The sequence below is a fragment of the Mercurialis annua genome, linkage group LG5 (assembly GCF_937616625.2).
Source record: "Mercurialis annua linkage group LG5, ddMerAnnu1.2, whole genome shotgun sequence".
Lineage (NCBI taxonomy): Eukaryota > Viridiplantae > Streptophyta > Magnoliopsida > Malpighiales > Euphorbiaceae > Mercurialis > Mercurialis annua.
The window spans coordinates 47,375,644-47,393,683 of record NC_065574.1 but is presented as its reverse complement, the minus strand read 5'-3'; the positions used below and the strand labels follow the sequence as shown (position 1 = coordinate 47,393,683).

General features: G+C 32.5%; 2 protein-coding genes across 2 annotated transcripts; one reads left to right on the top strand and one right to left on the bottom strand.

Moving 5' to 3' along the window:
* Window positions 1-9,385: 9,385 nt before the first annotated feature.
* LOC126682276 (BURP domain-containing protein BNM2A-like) lies at window positions 9,386-10,663 on the bottom strand. Its single transcript, XM_050377884.2, has 2 exons — window positions 10,512-10,663; window positions 9,386-10,264 (listed from the first exon to the last, which is right to left on the bottom strand). The coding sequence occupies exons 1-2, from the start codon at window positions 10,560-10,562 to the stop codon at window positions 9,482-9,484; spliced, it is 834 nt and encodes a 277-aa protein (XP_050233841.1). The 5' UTR covers window positions 10,563-10,663; the 3' UTR covers window positions 9,386-9,481.
* A 5,636-nt stretch (window positions 10,664-16,299) lies between these two features.
* On the top strand, window positions 16,300-17,666 carry LOC126682770 (uncharacterized). The gene is made up of 2 exons (XM_056105911.1): window positions 16,300-16,597; window positions 16,801-17,666. The coding sequence occupies exons 1-2, from the start codon at window positions 16,300-16,302 to the stop codon at window positions 17,664-17,666; spliced, it is 1,164 nt and encodes a 387-aa protein (XP_055961886.1).
* The last annotated feature ends 374 nt before the right edge of the window (window positions 17,667-18,040 follow it).

The following is an 18,040-nucleotide window of genomic DNA, read 5'->3' as shown; positions in this document are numbered from 1 at the left end:
AGTGGCAGCCTGAGAAGCTGCCACCTCACAGACTGCAGGAATTTCCTGCTGCCTAGGCAGCAGGAAATTTTTTTTCTTTAAAATCGATGTCATTAATTCATATTATTAAATTATTTAGACAATGACCATAAAATTATGAATTAGAAAGGACTACTAGGTAAAAATGCATCTCCCCCCCCCCCCGCTCCAATCCGTGCTTTTATATATAGTATAGATTATTAACTCTAAATTATGTAATTTTGATTTGATATAAGTGAAAATTCTCTACGGCTTCTCCAAGAACGTAAACAATTGTTGAATCTTCTTAAATTATAGGGTTAAATGCATACACCAATTTTAACCTAATTTGCACTTAGACATAATTTTTTTAAATTTGACAATGTCGATAATGAACTTTAAACTTTTAGCAAATCGATACACCGATTGTTTTCCGGGACAATTTTTGCCGAGTTGTAAGGCGGAAAGAACACATATACTGACACAATGAATTTCAGTATTTGCCACGTAATTTGGCATGTTTGCAAATGAAATCACTAACTTTAGCGTAATTTGCAATTACAATATTAATTTTAAAATTTTGGGAAAAACAGGCATCAAATTTTACTTTTTGGAAAAACGAAACACTGTTTATTTTCCAACTTCTCAGCCTACGTAGCAATTCTGACTTCCAACTCAGCAAAACTGTCCCGGAATATAATCGGTGTATCGATTTGCAAAAAGTGCAAAGTTCATTACCGACATTGTCAAGTTTAAAAGTTTGTGTTGTAATTGCAAATTAGGTGAAAGTTGGTATATGAATTTGCATTTAACCCTAAATTACAATGTTCTTATGTGATATTAATATCTTATCTTCTTTATGTTGTTTAGGCTTAATAGCGTAAAAAAAATGTCAATCTACTTTAGCGTGTTTTGCAATGATAGACATCAAGCACTTTTCCGTCAGAAAAATGTTGATATGTACACCGAAATAGCCACTGTTCTGTCGTCTAGATCAACATTTTTCTGACAGAAAATTCTCAGTGCTAATATTGCAAAAAAATTAAAATTGGTGCTTCCATTTGCCAAAATTAAACGTTTGTATTAAACTTGCAAAACACGCTAAATTTCGTAATTGTTTTACACTATTAAGCCTTTTGTTTATTATTAAATTTTACATTTTTTTCTTTTGCAAATTGTTATTGTTTTAATCGCTCTAATGTATATTTAGATTTCACAGCAATTGATATCAAAACTTTATTGTATGGGCATTCAATTGATTGAAGGAAGATGACGATATTTAACAAATTCGAAGTAATGAAGCTCAATAGAACCAAAAAATTTAAATTGTGGCCATAAAGGAGAAAAGTTATATTGGCGCAACATTGTTGGAGAGGATGCGTGATATGAAATACGAAAAATCATGACAAATTAGACCGAAAAAAATACAATTGCAAGTGGCTGGAATCATCCAGTTGTATTAGGAAAATGAGTTCTTGTATTATACAATTGCGGTTGCGCCACTTTATTCTTGCGGCGGAGGCACTGCAGGCAGCAGCAGTTTCCGGCATTCGTTTTTAGCTCGTTTTGTGTCCATTTTTCATGCAAAAAAAAGCTCAAAAGGCATAAAAAGAATCAAATATTCTAAATATGACAGGTAAGGAGTGTTTGGAGGTGATTTACAGCATTACAGCTATCAAATTGCAACAATTATTAGATTAAACGTATTATGACAAATAGACTTGTAATTAACCTAAACATGCGTTCTAAGCAATTTTAATGTTTGGATTTCTAAAATTAAGCATACAAATCATATTAGCATAGTTATTAACGTTTTCATCAAAGACCAACCTAGTTATTAACATGCTTCCTAGTCATTTTTCATGGCAATCATGACAATATTATTAAAACCAGCAGTTATGACAAAAATATTATTTAAGTAATTTACAGTAAAATAGCCTAAACATGAAGTCTAAAAACATGAAATCTAGCAATTTTAAATAATTATGGCAAAACGTGATGGAAAAAATATTAGAGTCCTCAAAGGTACTGGTCTGACTACTTGGCTCGTTTGCTGGCATAGTGGATGCGGAATCGAGCTTCAAATATGTGCAGGGCTTGTGTTCTTGGAGAATCAAAGCGTATTAAAGTGTTTTTTTGATCTAGAATTGAGTGATTTTGGGGGGGAGGGGGTGTGTGTGTGTGAGTATGATTAGGCCTATGCTAGGTTTTTTAGGTGGAAGGGGTAAAATTTTGGTATGTGGTTTTTATCTTTTTGGTCTGACCTTTGACTCAATGAGCTAACAATAGTATTTTATAAGGGATTGAGTGACCTAGGGTTAGCTTAGAGTCTTTTAGGGTTTAAATAGCTAAGAGATAAGTCATTAGGTATTAGGATTATCTTAAAACTCCTTTTAATTACTTAAATCGCGTATTAAAACTTGATGGCTAAGCAAAGGGTGTCTAAAAGTTGATTTTGGAGCCCGAAAGTGTTAAAAAATGTTCCTATGGCCCTAAAGGTTTAGGTATGGTCAATTTTAGCTCGTAAAACTTGTAAATTGGCCTATAAACTTCTAAGATATTGTAATTAGTCCAATTTCTAGACTTAAACTGCAATGTCTTTATATTTCTATGGGGTATTTACGCCTAATTACGTTTTAATACTCCAAATTGCAATTTTGCACATATTACGCCTGAAAATCAAAAATTATGAGCTAAAATTATGTAAATAGAGGGACCTGAAAAACAAAAAAATAGTACAGGGGCTTTTTGAATAAAAATGATATAGTACAAGGGACTCTAGATGGGTTTATCCTAATTTTTATGAAAATAGGTTATGATAAAGTACGAAAAATAATTTTTTACTGAAAAATTATGATACTGAGATGATAATGTCACTGATATCTATATGACAATGGAGTAAAATCATAATTATTTCACTACCGAGAGTAAAAATATAAATCTAAAAAAACGTAAGGTGTTTTTTATAATTTTTTTTGTTGAGGTAAAATTACTTATAATGTTATTTTTTATATAAATACATAAATTTTTCATTTAAATTTCTATACTATTGCAAAATATTTGGCTATTATTACATTATTCAGTAGCACCAACAACAACAACTTTGTGGGCGAAATTAAAAGTGGAAGATGGAGACTTTCACAAAATTAACGACTTTATAAGATAAAGATATAATTTAAAATAGTTGTAAATGTGGATATTTCTTTTGTGATATTTTAACTTTATATTTTTATGATATAAACGACATTTAAAAATATTTGGCTATTATTACATTATCTAGTAGGAACGAGGTACAATTTATAACACAAGTAGCACACTCTAAACGTCTACATCAAGTACACTATTATAACTATGCATGGTGGTGTAGACGACGTACCAATGTGATAATTGACAAATAACAATTAGTTACATATATATAGTTGGTATCATATCTATTTCTTCAATATCAATATAGTACCTTATTTTAAATTTATAATTTTTGGATACTATATTTTTTTATTTTAGGCAACAATATTTTATATAATTCTAGTCAATTATTAAAATAACTGCCTCACTTTGATTAATTGATTAATGAAGATTACAAGCTCAAGCTGTTTATATACACACAGCTTGAGTAAGAGCAGTTAACAAAGAAAACCAGCTCACACATCCCACGTGTGCCAGCTGTAATTAATTCTGTTACAGAAGAAAAGATTCCCTACAATAGAAAACAGAAAGAGAAGCTTAAGGATGGAAAACTTAGTCAGCAAGCAACTGAGCTTGAATCCTTAGATGAAGCTGAATCCATGTACTTTGTCATCCCCCCGCAAGCTGGAGCATATATATCAGATATGCTAAGCTTGGAAATTGCTGTGTGAAAAGAATGTGGGGTCAAAGCTTTGGTAAAAGGATCTGCAATCTGATTTGCAGAAGTAACAGGTAACAAATGGACAATGCCTGTTTTGATCTTCTCCCTGATTAAATGGCAATCTATTTCAATGTGCTTTGTACGCTCATGAAATATAGGGTTATGGGCCAATTGAATGGCAGACTGATTGTCACAGTAAATCAAGGCAGGCTTGGAATGAGATTGGTGAAGATCAGCAAGCAGATACAAAAGCCATTGCAGTTCACATGTTTAAGAAGCTAAGGCCCTGTACTCAGCTTCAGAACTAGATCTTGAGATGGTTGTCTGCTTCTTGGATTTCCAAGAGATTAGTGAATTCCCTAAGAAAACACAATAACCAGTGACTGATTTCCTGGTGTCCACACAGGAAGCCCAATCTGAATCAAAAAAACTTCTGAGTTGAATGGTGGAATTTGATGGAAAGAAAAGGCCACAACCTGGTGATCCTTTAATATATCTCAAGATTCTGTGGACTGTAGTAAGATGAGCAGTAGTGGGAGAATCCAGATACTGAGATAATTGCTGAATAGCAAAAGAAATATCAGGTCTTGTAGTGCACAAGTACAAGAGTTTTCCAATCAATTGCCTGTAGACAGTGTTGTCTGAGAGGGGAGTACTATCAGTAGCAGTAAGCTTATGAGAAGCAATGATTGGTGTTGGTACTGGTTTAGCATCCAGAAAACCAGAACTGGCAAGTAGGTCAAGGGCATACTTCCTTTGGCAAATGTTAATACCAGTAGAAGATCTAGCAACTTCAATACCAAGAAAATATTTGAGAATGCCTAGATCTTTAATGCAGAAAGAATCATGAAGATAAGTCTTGATATCAGAGATGGCCTGTATTGAATTGCTAGTGACAATCACATCATCCACATAAATCAACAAGGCAATGAAAGTGGATCCAGTTGTTTTCAGAAACAAAGAAGGATCTGAAGGTGCAGCTTAAAAACCTTGTGTGAGCAAAGATTCTGTAAGTTTTGCATTCCACTGTCTACTTGCCTGTTTTAACCTATATAGTGATTTTTGTAACTTGCAGACCTTGGTATCATCTGAAGTAACAAAGCCCTTTGGAAGTTGCATATAAACCTCTTCATGAAGCTCTCCATGCAAGAAAGCATTATTGATGTCTAATTGGTGTAAATGCCAATTGTGAATGGATGCTAAGGCTAAGAGAGTCCTTACAGTTGTCATCTTTGCCACTAGACTAAAGGTGTCCATGTAATCCAAGCCATATTGCTGAGTGAATCCCTTTGCTACTAAACGAGCCTTGCACCTCTCAATAGATCCATTAGCTTTATGTTTGAGTTTATAAACCCATTTGCATCCTATAGATTGTTTGCCAGGAGGTAAATCTGTCAAAGTCCAAGTCTTATTGTGTTCAAGAGCAGTGATCTCTGCTTCCATTGCTTGTCTCCAGCAAGGAGATTTGATTGCTTCAGAATAAGACTTAGGTTCTGTAATACTATCAATGTTGACAGTAAAAGCAGCATGTGTTGGAGATAACTTGGCATAAGATATGACATTATCAATTATGTGTGGAGAAGAGCAATGAGCAGGTGTGGATTTGAGAGATGGAGGTAATGTGCATAGGTAGTCTTTTAGATGAGAAGGTTGGTTATGAGTTCTAGTTGATTTTCTAAGTACAGGAAAGTCCTGCTCTTGAAAAATGGGGTTAGAATGATTTGGTAAAGTAGAAACTGGAGGAGAATTCCAGATTGGGGATGAAGGAGGTGTAGGTGGTGATGAATGAGGTATGGTTAAAGAAGGGGAGAAAGAAGAGGGAAGAAACAAGTCAGAATCTAAGTCTGAGAAAGGAGATGGAGGTGGAGGATGTGAATGAACAGAATCTTTATGACATGGAAAGATGTGTTCATAGAATGAAACATTTATGGATATAATGATCTTAGAAGAAATGAGATCATAGAGAATGTATCCTTTTGTCCCAACAGGATAACCCAGAAAGATGCATTTACTAGATCTAGGATCAAACTTAGATCTATCTACCATTGTAGTAGTAGCATAACAGAGACATCCAAAAACCTTTAAGTGTGAGAATGAGGGTGGTTTTTGATATAGAAGATGAAAGGGTGTCTGGTTTTGTAAGTAAGGAGTTGGTGTTCTGTTAATGAGGTGTACTGCATGCAGAATACAATATTCCCAGAGATTTAGTTTAAGGTTGGCTTGAAATTTTAATGCTCTAGCAACATTTAAAACATGTTGTTGCTTTCTCTCCACAATGCCATTCTGTTCTGGGGTATACACACAGCTCTTTTGATGCAAAATACCTTTTGATTGATAAAATGCAGGAAATACAAACTCAACACCATTATCTGATCTCACTACTTTTATTCTTTTTGAAAACTGAGTTTCAACAAATGTATAAAAGGACTGAATGTGACCTCTCACTTCAGATTTGTGCTTTAACAGAAAAATCCAGGTATACCTGGAATGATCATCAACAAGAGTTTAAAAGAACCTATATCCATGAAGAGAAGCTTGTTTAGTTGGTCCCCAGATGTCCATATGAATCATGTCAAAAGCTTCTGCACTTGTTGACGAACTAGATGGAAATGACAGTTTCTTCTGTTTTGCAAGGTGGCAAATCTCACAAACATCCATTTGCTTACTTTTGATAAAAGCATCAAATTTTTGTAGCATTTGTATTCTTTTATGTTAAGTGTCCCATTCTGAAATGCCAAAGATCAAAATTGGATTTATTAGTAACTGTGTTAGTTGAAACACTAGAACAGACTGAGGTAAGAGGAGTCTGTACAAGCTGAAAAAGGCCCTCTCTTTTTTCAGCTAATCCAATCGTCTTCCAGTTGCATAGATCCTGAATAAAACATGACTTGTCATATAACAACAAGCACAAGTTGTTCTTGTTTGTCAGCTTTCCAGCTGATATCAGGTTAAAATTAAAAGCTGGGACATATAGTACATTCTCCAGAATAAGCATATCAGAAAGTCTAATAGTGCCTATATGAGTGACTGGGACCTGATCTCCATTTGGCAACCTAACTGTCACCTTTTGTACTTCATGATATTCATCAAATAAGTTTAAGTTGCAAGTAATGTGGTCTGTGGCTCCAGTATCTAGAATCCATATATTTCTGCTTGCACTGGCAGAAAAACAGCATAGATGAGGAGTGTTACCTGAACTTGAGCTTTGCCCTTGAAAATTAGCAGATAATGAATTGACTTGTGCATTTTCTGACTTATGATTTCCTGAGTTCACATGTTTGAGCAAAGCAAGAATCTGAGAGCACTGTTCTGGAGTGAATGGAAACACAGTTCCATTGATGTTCATCTGAGAAGAGCTTGATGCCTTTGAAGTATCAATCCCTGTAGGATGATTATACTCTGGAAAGTAGTTAGAACTCTCAGCTTGATTGGCTTGAGCAATATCAGGCCTGAATCTGGACTGAAATCCAGGTGGGAAGCCATGCTTCCTATAACAAATATCAACAGTATGTCCCTGAATACCACAGTAAGAGCATGTAGGTTTCTTGCCTGCATATTGATAACCATTGTTTCTTTGATATCCTCCTCTGAAATTTCCATTTCCTCTACCTTTTGCATAACAAACATTAGAATCATAAAACTGTCTTTCTGCATTCAGAAGACTTCCAGCATCACTATCTTGATCTGAATCATTTCCTCTTGCCATAAAAACATTTGAATCATTCCAGCATTAGTTTTAATTCCACTAATTTGTCTTTCATGCTGATTAACAAGAGAGAACACCTTGTTGATAGGCAATAATGGCTCAGTCATTAAGATCTGAGACTTGACTGTACTGAAATCATCATTAAGTCCCTTGAGGAACTTAATGGTTTGATCATTAGACCATAGTATTTTGACAGTATTTATCATACCACAAGCACACTTAGGCAAGCAAGAACAAGTTGCTAAAGGTCTAAGACTCAATAACTCATCCCACAACATCTTTAAATGAGTATAGTAATCTGTTACTGACAAATTATTCTGATGAAAAAGAGAAATCTCTTCTTGTAAATCACCTAGGCGATAAGCATCACCTTGGGAAAACCTATCTTGTAGATCATTCCACACATCAATAGCATTGTCAATACTTGAAATGCTATTAGCAATTGAAGCTGAAACAGCACGTGAAATCCAGGAAACCACCATATTGTTACATCTCTCCCAAGCCTCATAGATCTCATCATTCTGATTAGGTACTGGTATACTTCCATTAACAAACTTGAATTTGTTTTTGGATAATAAAGCTTTCCTCATTGATCGACACCATTGATGATAGTTTCCACCATTCAAAACGTTACGAACCAACACTAATTAAGGATTTTCTCCAGGATGAAGAAAATAGGGACTAAGTAAGTTTTCCTCAACTCTAATTACTCTTTCTGCCATGATTAAATTTTCAAGAAACAAGAAAAGATTTGATACTGATCAGAAATTACAGAGAATAGCAGCGGACTGTAGATCTCAACAAGGAGAATCTAATGAACTAAATTTGACTTGAAATGAATAGCATTTGAGCTATGAAAGATGCTGTTTGGATGCAAAGAAAATCTCAGAGAAAAGAAAAGAAAATGAGAGACAGAGAACAAAACTCTGGTGTGATACCATATTAAAATAACTGCCTCACTTTGATTAATTGATTAATGAAGATTACAAGCTCAAGCTGTTTATATACACACAGCTTGAGTAAGAGAAGTTAACAAAGAAAACCATCTCACACATCCCACGTATGCCAGCTGTAATTAATTCTGTTACAGAAGAAAAGATTCCCTACAACAGTAAACAGAAAGAGAAGCTTAAGGATGGAAAACTTAGTCAGCAAGCAACTGAGCTTGAATCCTTAGATGAAGCTGAATCCATGTACTTTGTCATCAATCGCTTCTGACGTGATAATGAAAATGGAAATATTTTTAATAAATTCCTCCACCTAAGTTGCTACATCAATTTTTTTTATCAAACGCTAAAACTTCCATCAATAATAATAAAAGTTATATAAACGGTTTTTCAACACATTGAGTAAACTATTCTAAAAAAGATGATGAGAGCTATAAAAATACAGTCATCGATCCAGATAAAAGACCATAACAAATTATAAATCTAAATAATTACAAAAAGAAAAATTATAGATCTAAAATTTAAGGAATCATAATCAAGTTAAAAAATTTTAATTTATAAATTAACCTTCCAAGTAGACGATATCAAGATAAAAGACCATAACACATTAAAAGCGAAATATTTTGTACCGCCAAGACTTTTAATCCGATATATGTTTATTCCATAACTAAACGAGCAAAGGGCCATTCCAGTTGTTGAGCTTATACGTCGGTGTCAATTAACTCATATTTAGTCATTTTAATTAATTATAAGCAATACTTTATATTATTAATTTAATTAGAGATAAAATTATATAAAACGAACAAGTTTAGGAATATGGATCAATGACCAAAATTTATTCTTAATTGACATACAAAAACATAGTATTATTCTTAATTGACCAAAAGATAGATAATAATGTCCTTAATTGATTTAAATAGCTAAGCATGAATTTATTAAGCTTAATGCATAAGTTCAGGGACCGCGATAATCCTTTGTTCATAATTATTTGACAGGAGTAGCAACATAAACCAAATTATCTCCACGAAAGAAATGACATACATGAGAAGATCCCGGTTCGATTCCGAGCACACGGAACGACGCATGATTACGACTCCATTGCGAAGTATCCATATGACAAACAGCAACAGCCTCCACTCTTCCTCCATTGTCACCTTCTAGTGAAACTACAAACACCTTATTCTCGGTCATTTGGCTATGGCAGTAAAAAACCGTATAAGCATACGGCATAGTGTGACAAGCTACCATCTTCGGAACATGTATCTCCTTAGGTTCTTGCAAGATAGTATAATTATCCAAATTGGTCTTCGATTTAATTAAATGTGTAGTTGATAGAATATCGAATTCGGTATTTAATCCGAAAGTTTCGTGCACGTAATCAAGCATGGACTCTAAAGAAGTAGCACAAATTTTGGTTTCGCCTTTGATGGGCTTAATTTCGCATTCTCTAAGTGTATGTTCCATAGCTATTGCTTGTGGGGAATTTTGAGAGAATGAGAAGTATTTTAGGAGATATGGGAGTTGATTTAATGAAAAAGGGATCGAATTTGCTTTTTCTTTAGATAATAATGGTGGAGAAGATGAAGGATCTTTCATTGGAAAATAGATTGGGATTTTGTTTCCTAATTTGAGATCATTTAAGGTGAAAAATACCATCGATGAAGGATCGATACGCGACGAGGGATGAGCATGAGCATGGTGATCCATGCTTGGAAGTCTTAGTACATTCTTGTTCATCTCCCTAGCTCCATCATTTCCATGAATGTTCTGCAAAAAATCAAAAAGAGAGTTATGATTTTCTACAGAAAAACAAAAGATACAATTTGATCGAGTAAGACTTATGTTGCGCGGAAAATAAAAAATACTTAAATGAAAAACGACGGAGCAATAACTTTTGCAAAAATTAAGTTTTTAATTTAGATTTTGAAAATATGTAAATGAATCATTAAAATGTTACAATCGACAAATAATATGATGTATATTAATTTAGTAGATGATGTTGTAATAACATTACTATGAGTAGGAAATAGAAGAGGAAAATCTTCAATGCGAAACGAATACCCATCTTTTTTTTCTTTCTCCTCAAAATCAAGAATTTCTTGTAATTTTTTTATCTATAGAGAGAGAGAGAATCAATCAGGCAATGATGAATGCTAGACATAGTATAGAGATAATATCTAACACCTCATTCCCATATTTTAATTAAGTAATGGTGGTTGTTTCTATGGGTTAGCCAAAATTCGATTTAATCGAATAAACTAATTTTTTGGTTAATTTGATTTAATATTTTCGGTTAATTCAGTTAGTTGGATCGGTTTCGGTTAATTAATAAAAAAATAGTTTGATTAGGATGATAAATTCTAAAATTTTATTTAGCAAAATTAACCAAATTTTATTTTCTGATAGTTATTATTTTATTTTATCGCTTTAATCAGATTAACTTTCTCATTCATTAGTTCAATTGTACTTTTAATATTTCAGTTAATTTAGTTAATTAAGTTTTTATATATTAATTAGATATGTTCGATAAAAGAGTTAATTATTTTATTACAATGACGAAAGAGAGAATCGTACCTGATACTCTCACGTCGAATTATAATAGGCAAAGTGTTTTTTTTTTAATTTATAATTTTGATCATTTTGTCAAATATATTTATAAAATACAATTTGGATATTCTGATCTGTCAATTTTATGCAATGGAACACATATATTCAACCATCAGTTTAAATCTATTTTCAAGCACATAATTTTCATTTTAAATCCAAATAACCCTTTTTAAACTGAAATTAAAAGTTAATTGAGTAAAATAATCATTAACCGAATCAAAAAAAAAATTTAAAAAAATTAAAAATAGGTAGGATATAAGGATTTGAATATAGTTATCGCAGTTTGTAAAATTGACCAATAGAGATATAATTAATAAAATGACAAAAATTATGGATTTTAAAGGATTTGAATATAGTTATCGCAGTTTGTAAAATTGACCAATAGAGATATAATTAATAAAATGACAAAAATTATGGATTTTAAAAACCTTTTTGCCATTATGATATTCCTACCTCTAACCTATGTATTTGGGAATATAAATAAATTTATTTAGTTAATTTAATTTTAGTTAAATCGGGTTTTAAGTGGGAAATTCTACTTTATTTTATTTTATTACTTTATTAAATCTTATTACTGAATAAAAACATCATTATTATTTAATTAAGGGTTAATGTCATAAAAATTTACCAATTTTACACGTTTTTTTATTTTAATCACGCAGTTTAAATTTTTTCATTTCCATGCACGAATTACCACTTTTTCTCAAATTCATGCACGGTGCTAAAGTGTCACGGCTCTATTTGTGTAATTCACTGAGGTGGAGGTCATTTTACACCAATGAATGAGTGTCATCTTAACACCGTGCATGAATTTGAGAAAAAGTAATAGTTCGTGCATGAAAATGAGAAAATTTAAATTGCGTGATTAAAATGAAAAAACGTGTAAAATTCATGATTTTTTTTACATTAACCCTTTAATTGATGATAAGTGAATAAAAGAATATTTAAATTTAATGATCTAAAACTTAATACTACTAATTATTTTATTCTCCTTAATTTTACGTTGATCCATATCTAATACGGTAATTAGTGTTTTTTTATAATTAGAGATGAAATAATATTTGTGGAAGAATCTAACTTATGAGTTTACGATTTAATAATTTGCTATCCAATGCTTATATCATTTGCGTTATAACTCATTCGTTAGTGATTATCTCAGAATTAGTATTTATCTGTATGAATTATTGTACAAACTGATCCTTACATTGACGACTCTAGGAACTCAAATTACATAGATCTGGGACCTGGTGAATTGCAACTAAAGTAGTTTTCTTTAATTGCATTCTCAATATTCTATTTAAATTCTACTTTTAACTCATTTTTCTTATAATTATTTTTTAAAAGAGTAAATTCGACCCATTAAGTCTTGAAAACCAACTGAAAAAATCAATGATATGATTAACAAATACCAAAAGTTAAAACTAGACGTAATCACTTTAAAAATGATGAATTTTATCATATCTTATAATTCCAACACCGAGCTTTTAATATTGATACATCAATAAGTTAAAGAACAAAAGGTCAACGCGCCCCCTAAACTTGTAACACGGGGTCATCTAACCCAATTTATACTTTTTTGAGCAACTAACCCCAAAACTCTTCAATTTTGGGTCAAATAACCCCTAATTATATTTTTAAAATGTATAAACTATAAATCGGAGGCGATAGATGCAAAAAGGTAATTAGATATTTCCCTAATTGTTGCAATATAATTATTCTAAATCTATTTTTTAAAATAAAAATATAAATTATGGGGTTATTTGACCCAAAAATGAAGAGTTTTGGGATTAGTTGCTCAAAAAAGTATAAATTGGGTTAGATGACCCCGTGTCACAAATTCAGGGGGCGCGTTGACCCTTTGTTCATAAGTTAAATTATCATTTTTTTAATTTGCAATTTAAAGTCCAGCCAATTTTCCCTTAAAAATACTAATATAAATACCGAAATATGCACAATAATAGCGTCCACATCATAAAATTTATGACAAAAAATTATTAGGTGCTTTTTCTTTTTATAATTAAAAAGAAGGAGCACTTTTGAAAAAAAATTGAACCCCCAATCTAGCAATTTAATGTCCATCGTCTCTACAATTTGAGTTATAACTCCATTAATTATTAGGTGTTTTAAATTGTAAAAAATTAAAAATTCATGTTCAACATTATTAAAATAAGAAATTCATATAAAAATTTCAAAACACTCTAATTTTTATGATTTTTAAAACAATTAAAATTTAATATTATGAATCTATGATTAATTTGTACTCGACAATAATACACCATCAATATAGATATTCTAACAAAAAAAATGGGCTTAATAGAGTGACCCTTGGATTATACATTCTTATTCTCTGAAACTCTTAAACTAATTTTATCTTCTATTAGACCTCTTAAGTTTATTTTTTGTTCTATTTAACGCCTCAACTGCAATATTTTTACCGATCTAACTTTTTTCGTCTAGCGTGGTAAAAGCGTGTGTTTTCAAACGCTTTGAAGCGCGTAAAAAATAATTAAAATGCATAAATTGTTCTATTTAACCCTTGAACTAGATTATTTTGTTCTATTTGATCCCTAAACTTATTTTATTTTGCTACTGCACCTTCAAACTTTTAATTTTTTACCCATTTAACCTTCTCGAAAATACAATTATTTAATTTTTAATCATTTTATGTCTAGCGTGAATGATTAGAAGCATATAAATTAATTTATGTACGATCACATATAAATTTTTTAAAAATAAATTTATTTTAAATTTTAATAATATTTTTATAAATTGTTAACGACAATAAAAATAAAAAAATAAAAAATATTGAAATTTAGTCAAATAATTACATAATATAACTTTTTGTACATGTAAATATTTATTTACATTTCAATAATAATAAATGGACTTTGTTTATTAACGATATTATAAAATATATAAATTTACTATACTGTGATAATATTAAATAAAGATTTAATTATTTAAAAAATTATAATTTTTAGTGTGTTTCACGAGTTTCCAATTTTAAATTTTTTAATATACCATCTTTTAATTTTCTGCAATTTCAAACTTTTCAGATCAATTATGAATTTTTAAAATTTGTATTAAAATTAAAAAAAACACGCTAAATTTCATGATTTTTAAAGTACTTAAGCCTTAAATGATTTTTTTCAAATAATATATAAAGTATATTACTTTTTATTTTAAATTAAAAAAATATATTTAGACTTAATATATTTTTTGCCCCATAAACTTTACTTTTTTATTTTCTATGACCTCTAAATTTTAGTGTTTTATTAGATCTTTTAACTATTTTTTTATTCTATTTAACTAACCTTGTCAGCAAAGCCATGTTAGCAATTTTATCCACGTCATCGCGCGTGGTGTGCACGTTTAGAATGAAAGGTTAAATAGAATAAAAAAAAATTAAAAAGTTCAATAAAATATAAAATTAGTTAAGAGGTCACAGAGAATAAAATGATTGGAGTTAAATAAAATGATAGGGGTTAAATTATATATTAAGTCAAAAAAAACATCAATGCAGATATCTATTAATATATCATTCTATAACAGTCCACCGGATACTCTTCGATTTTCTGAATCAGCTTCTTCTGTTCTTTTGTGTGAGATTATTGGTTTTCTCAGATTGTGAAAATTACCTTATAAATAATTTAAGGGACAGTACTGAAAGAAATGTTAAAAATATCATGTGGACTTGTCTCTCATTATTTGTAATGAGAAGTTTATGTTTTTTGTACCTATCCACACAAATATGTCCAAACTATGTCTAATCATAAAAAGGAAAAAACGGGCTTAGGTCACTATATTTTTCCCTTTTTACATTCACATCCCTCTACTTTAATTTATGAACAACCATTTTTTATTTTTGTTAGCAGTAAGAATGTGTAAAATAAAGGTAGTCATTTTTTAAACCCACCGATTAATTTTTGGACTCCATAATTTCTTGAGTAGCAATTGACATTTTCCATCCTCATTTTTCTTCTCCGAAGTGTAAATATTTTATTGTCTAATCTGCACATCTTCGCGATAATAGAAATAATATTTTTATTTCAACAAAAAATAGACATAATTTTTTAAATGCTCATTTTTCAGAAAAATATAAGAGCACTTAAGTAACTAAAGACTAAAAATTAAAAAAGAGTTGCGGCTCGATGAAGCACCGAATCAAGAATAAAAAGGGAGTTGCGGCTCTGAAGCTGAATATGAGTAAAGTCTAGGACAGAGTCGAGTGGTCCTATCTCCGTCGAGTCATGGTGAAAATGGGTTTTCCTGGTCATTTTACTCAACTTATAATGAGCTGCATATCATCGGTCTCCTTTTCGTTCCTAATCAACAGAAAAGCCAAGGGCCATATCAAACCCAGTAGGGGTCTTCGCCAGGGAGACCCGATATCCCCTTACCTCTTTCTCCTTTGTGCGGAAGGGTTCTCAGCTCTAATAAGGAAAACAGTAACAGAGAAGGTTGTGCATGGAGTTCAGGTTAGTCGTGGGAGCCCTATTATCTCTCATTTGTTTTTTACAGACGGCTGCATCCTGTTTGCTAGAACCACAATAGCGGAGTGTGCAAAAATTATGGATATTTTGAGAACTTATGAAAGGGAGTCGGGGCAACTAATTAACCTAAGCAAGTCTGAGGTCTCATTTAGCTCTACTGTGTTTGATGATAAGAGGAACTAAATCAAAAAGCTTTTTTTAGTGCAAGAGGTCGATCGTCTCCCGAAGTATTTAGGTCTCCCAACCATTATTTGGAGGTCTAAAAAGTCATTTTTGGCTCCCTAAAAGAAAGAATGTGGAAAAAGCTGAAGGGGTGGAAAGAGAAAAATTCTCCCCCGAGCAGGTAAAGAAGTTCTAATCAAGGCAGTGGCTCAGGCTATCCCTACATATGTGATGAGTTGTTTCCTGCTTCCTTCTACTTTTTGTGATAAACTTCATGGATTGATGGGGAAATTTTGGTGGGGGAATAATGAAGAGTCGGAGAAGGTTCATTGGATAAAGTGGGACCGGTTATGTTTGTCAAAAGAAGACGGAGGTTTGGGATTCAGAAATTTTCACTCGTTCAATCTAGCTCTTCTAGCTAAACAAGCTTGGAGATTGATCCAAAACCCAAATTCTCTTTGTGGGTAGATTTTGAAAGCTAAATACTATCCCCGTTGTGAGTTGTGAAGCAAATATTGGATACCGCCCTTGTTATGTATGATGGAGCATTCAGGCATCTTTGCCCTTTTGAAGCATGGTCTATGTTGGTATGTGGGTAACGGAGAAAGTATTCAAGTGTGGTCTGAGAACTGGATATCTAACCATCACCCGCAGAAACCTATCCTTCGGAGAATCCTGCCGGACGGGGCTACAATGAGCTGCCTTATTGATGTTGAAAACAGGTGCGGGAACCGAAATTTAGTCGAAGATGTTTTCTTACCCTCTGAAGCAGAGGCTATCCTGAAGATGCTCGTTAGTTATCGTCTTCCGGAGGACACAATCCGATGGTCTCACACAAGTACGGGTGTTTCACCGTGAAATTAACCTACCACACCCATCAACAACTTCTCTGTAACTCTACGGAGATAAGTGGTAGCTCAGCCACTAACAGAGATGACAAATGGAAGGTGGTTTGGGAAACAAAGGTTATGCCTAAGGTTAAGCATTTTTATGGCGTGTTTTAAGAAATATTATTCCATGTTTTTTGGTGTTGAGAGACAGGGGTATCAGCTGCTCAACCATCTGTCACCGATGTGGGGAAAGGGAGGAATCTATCCTTCATGTTTTTTAAAGAATGCACTTGGATGCGTAGTTTTTGGCTTGCTTCGTCGTTGGGTTATCGGGTAGACATGATGAGTGCCTTAAACATTGCGGTTTGGATTGATAGTGTCAGGTTAGCTCTCCCACGGTCCCAATTCTATGTGTTTGTGAATATGTTATGGAAGGTGTGGTTTAGCAGGAACATGCTTTTGTTTGAAGGTAAAAGGAAAACTCCCATTGATGTGCTCGATCGGTGTATGGCGATGCAAAATGGGGTGGAGCAGTCAACCGCAGATATGAGTAGACATATTGTAGCTGCTGAACTTGTGTCGAAGTGGAGCCCTCCTCCGCCAGGTTTAGTCAAGCTTAATACAGATGCTTCTAAAAGCCATGATGATTGCTTTATGGGTTTGGGGGCTGCCATTAGAGATGAAGATGGGCAGGTCTTGGTTTCAGCTGCTAATCGCATCCCGTCAGTTCAAGATATAATTCAAGGAGAGGCTCAAGCAATTTTGTTTGGGCTACATCTTGCTCAAGACTGTTCACTCAGAAACGTGATGGTGGAAGGTGATGCTCTCGTCGTGATTAATCATTTGAATCAAGACCACAAGGATTTGTATCTTCAAGGTTTGATCTTTGAAGATATCAAGCATTTAGTTGCTAGTTTTGATTCTGTTAGTTTTTGTTATTCCCGTAGATCTAATAACCAATGTGCTCATGGTTTAGCAAAGTGGGCTTTGAATTTAGATGAGGCTAGAGTAATCATGGAGGATGTCTCTAGCCATATTTGGCCTTGTATTTTGCAGGATGTTTCTGCCTTTTGTTAGTAAAAGTGCATTTTGGCGATCAACTAAAAAAAAGTCCATCCTCTCTTTTCTCTCTCAAATAAAGAACTCTAACTGTGAAGAGCTTTTTTCTCACTTCGGCTGTTATTAATGGTTTAATTTTACCGTTGGCGGTAGCTATTTCTTTTTTTATTACTTTAAAATAAAATAAATAGCCTATTCTTTTTTATCTTTTTTATTTTTGTTGGTAAATATATTGACGAGGCACATAAATTTCAATATACATAAAAATTAAAAATCAGAGATAGATCAAGACCTTTAAAGACTGAAGATGATATAAGTTATTAGGTTTTTTGTAATATCTTTATTATAACGATTGTCTTTTGTTACGAAAATTTTGTTGTCCTTTCTATATG

Excerpts from the sequence above, each read along its gene's own strand:
- LOC126682276 (XM_050377884.2), bottom strand. The coding sequence starts at position 10,562 with ATGGGTATTCGTTTCGCATTGAAGATTTTCCTCTTCTATTTCCTACTC. Across the intron at positions 10,265-10,511 it reads TCTTCTATTTCCTACTCATA|AACATTCATGGAAATGATGG; the intron begins GTAATGTTATTA and ends GATTTTTTGCAG.
- LOC126682770 (XM_056105911.1), top strand. The coding sequence starts at position 16,300 with ATGGAGCATTCAGGCATCTTTGCCCTTTTGAAGCATGGTCTATGTTGG. Across the intron at positions 16,598-16,800 it reads AATCCGATGGTCTCACACAA|GGGTATCAGCTGCTCAACCA; the intron begins GTACGGGTGTTT and ends GTTGAGAGACAG.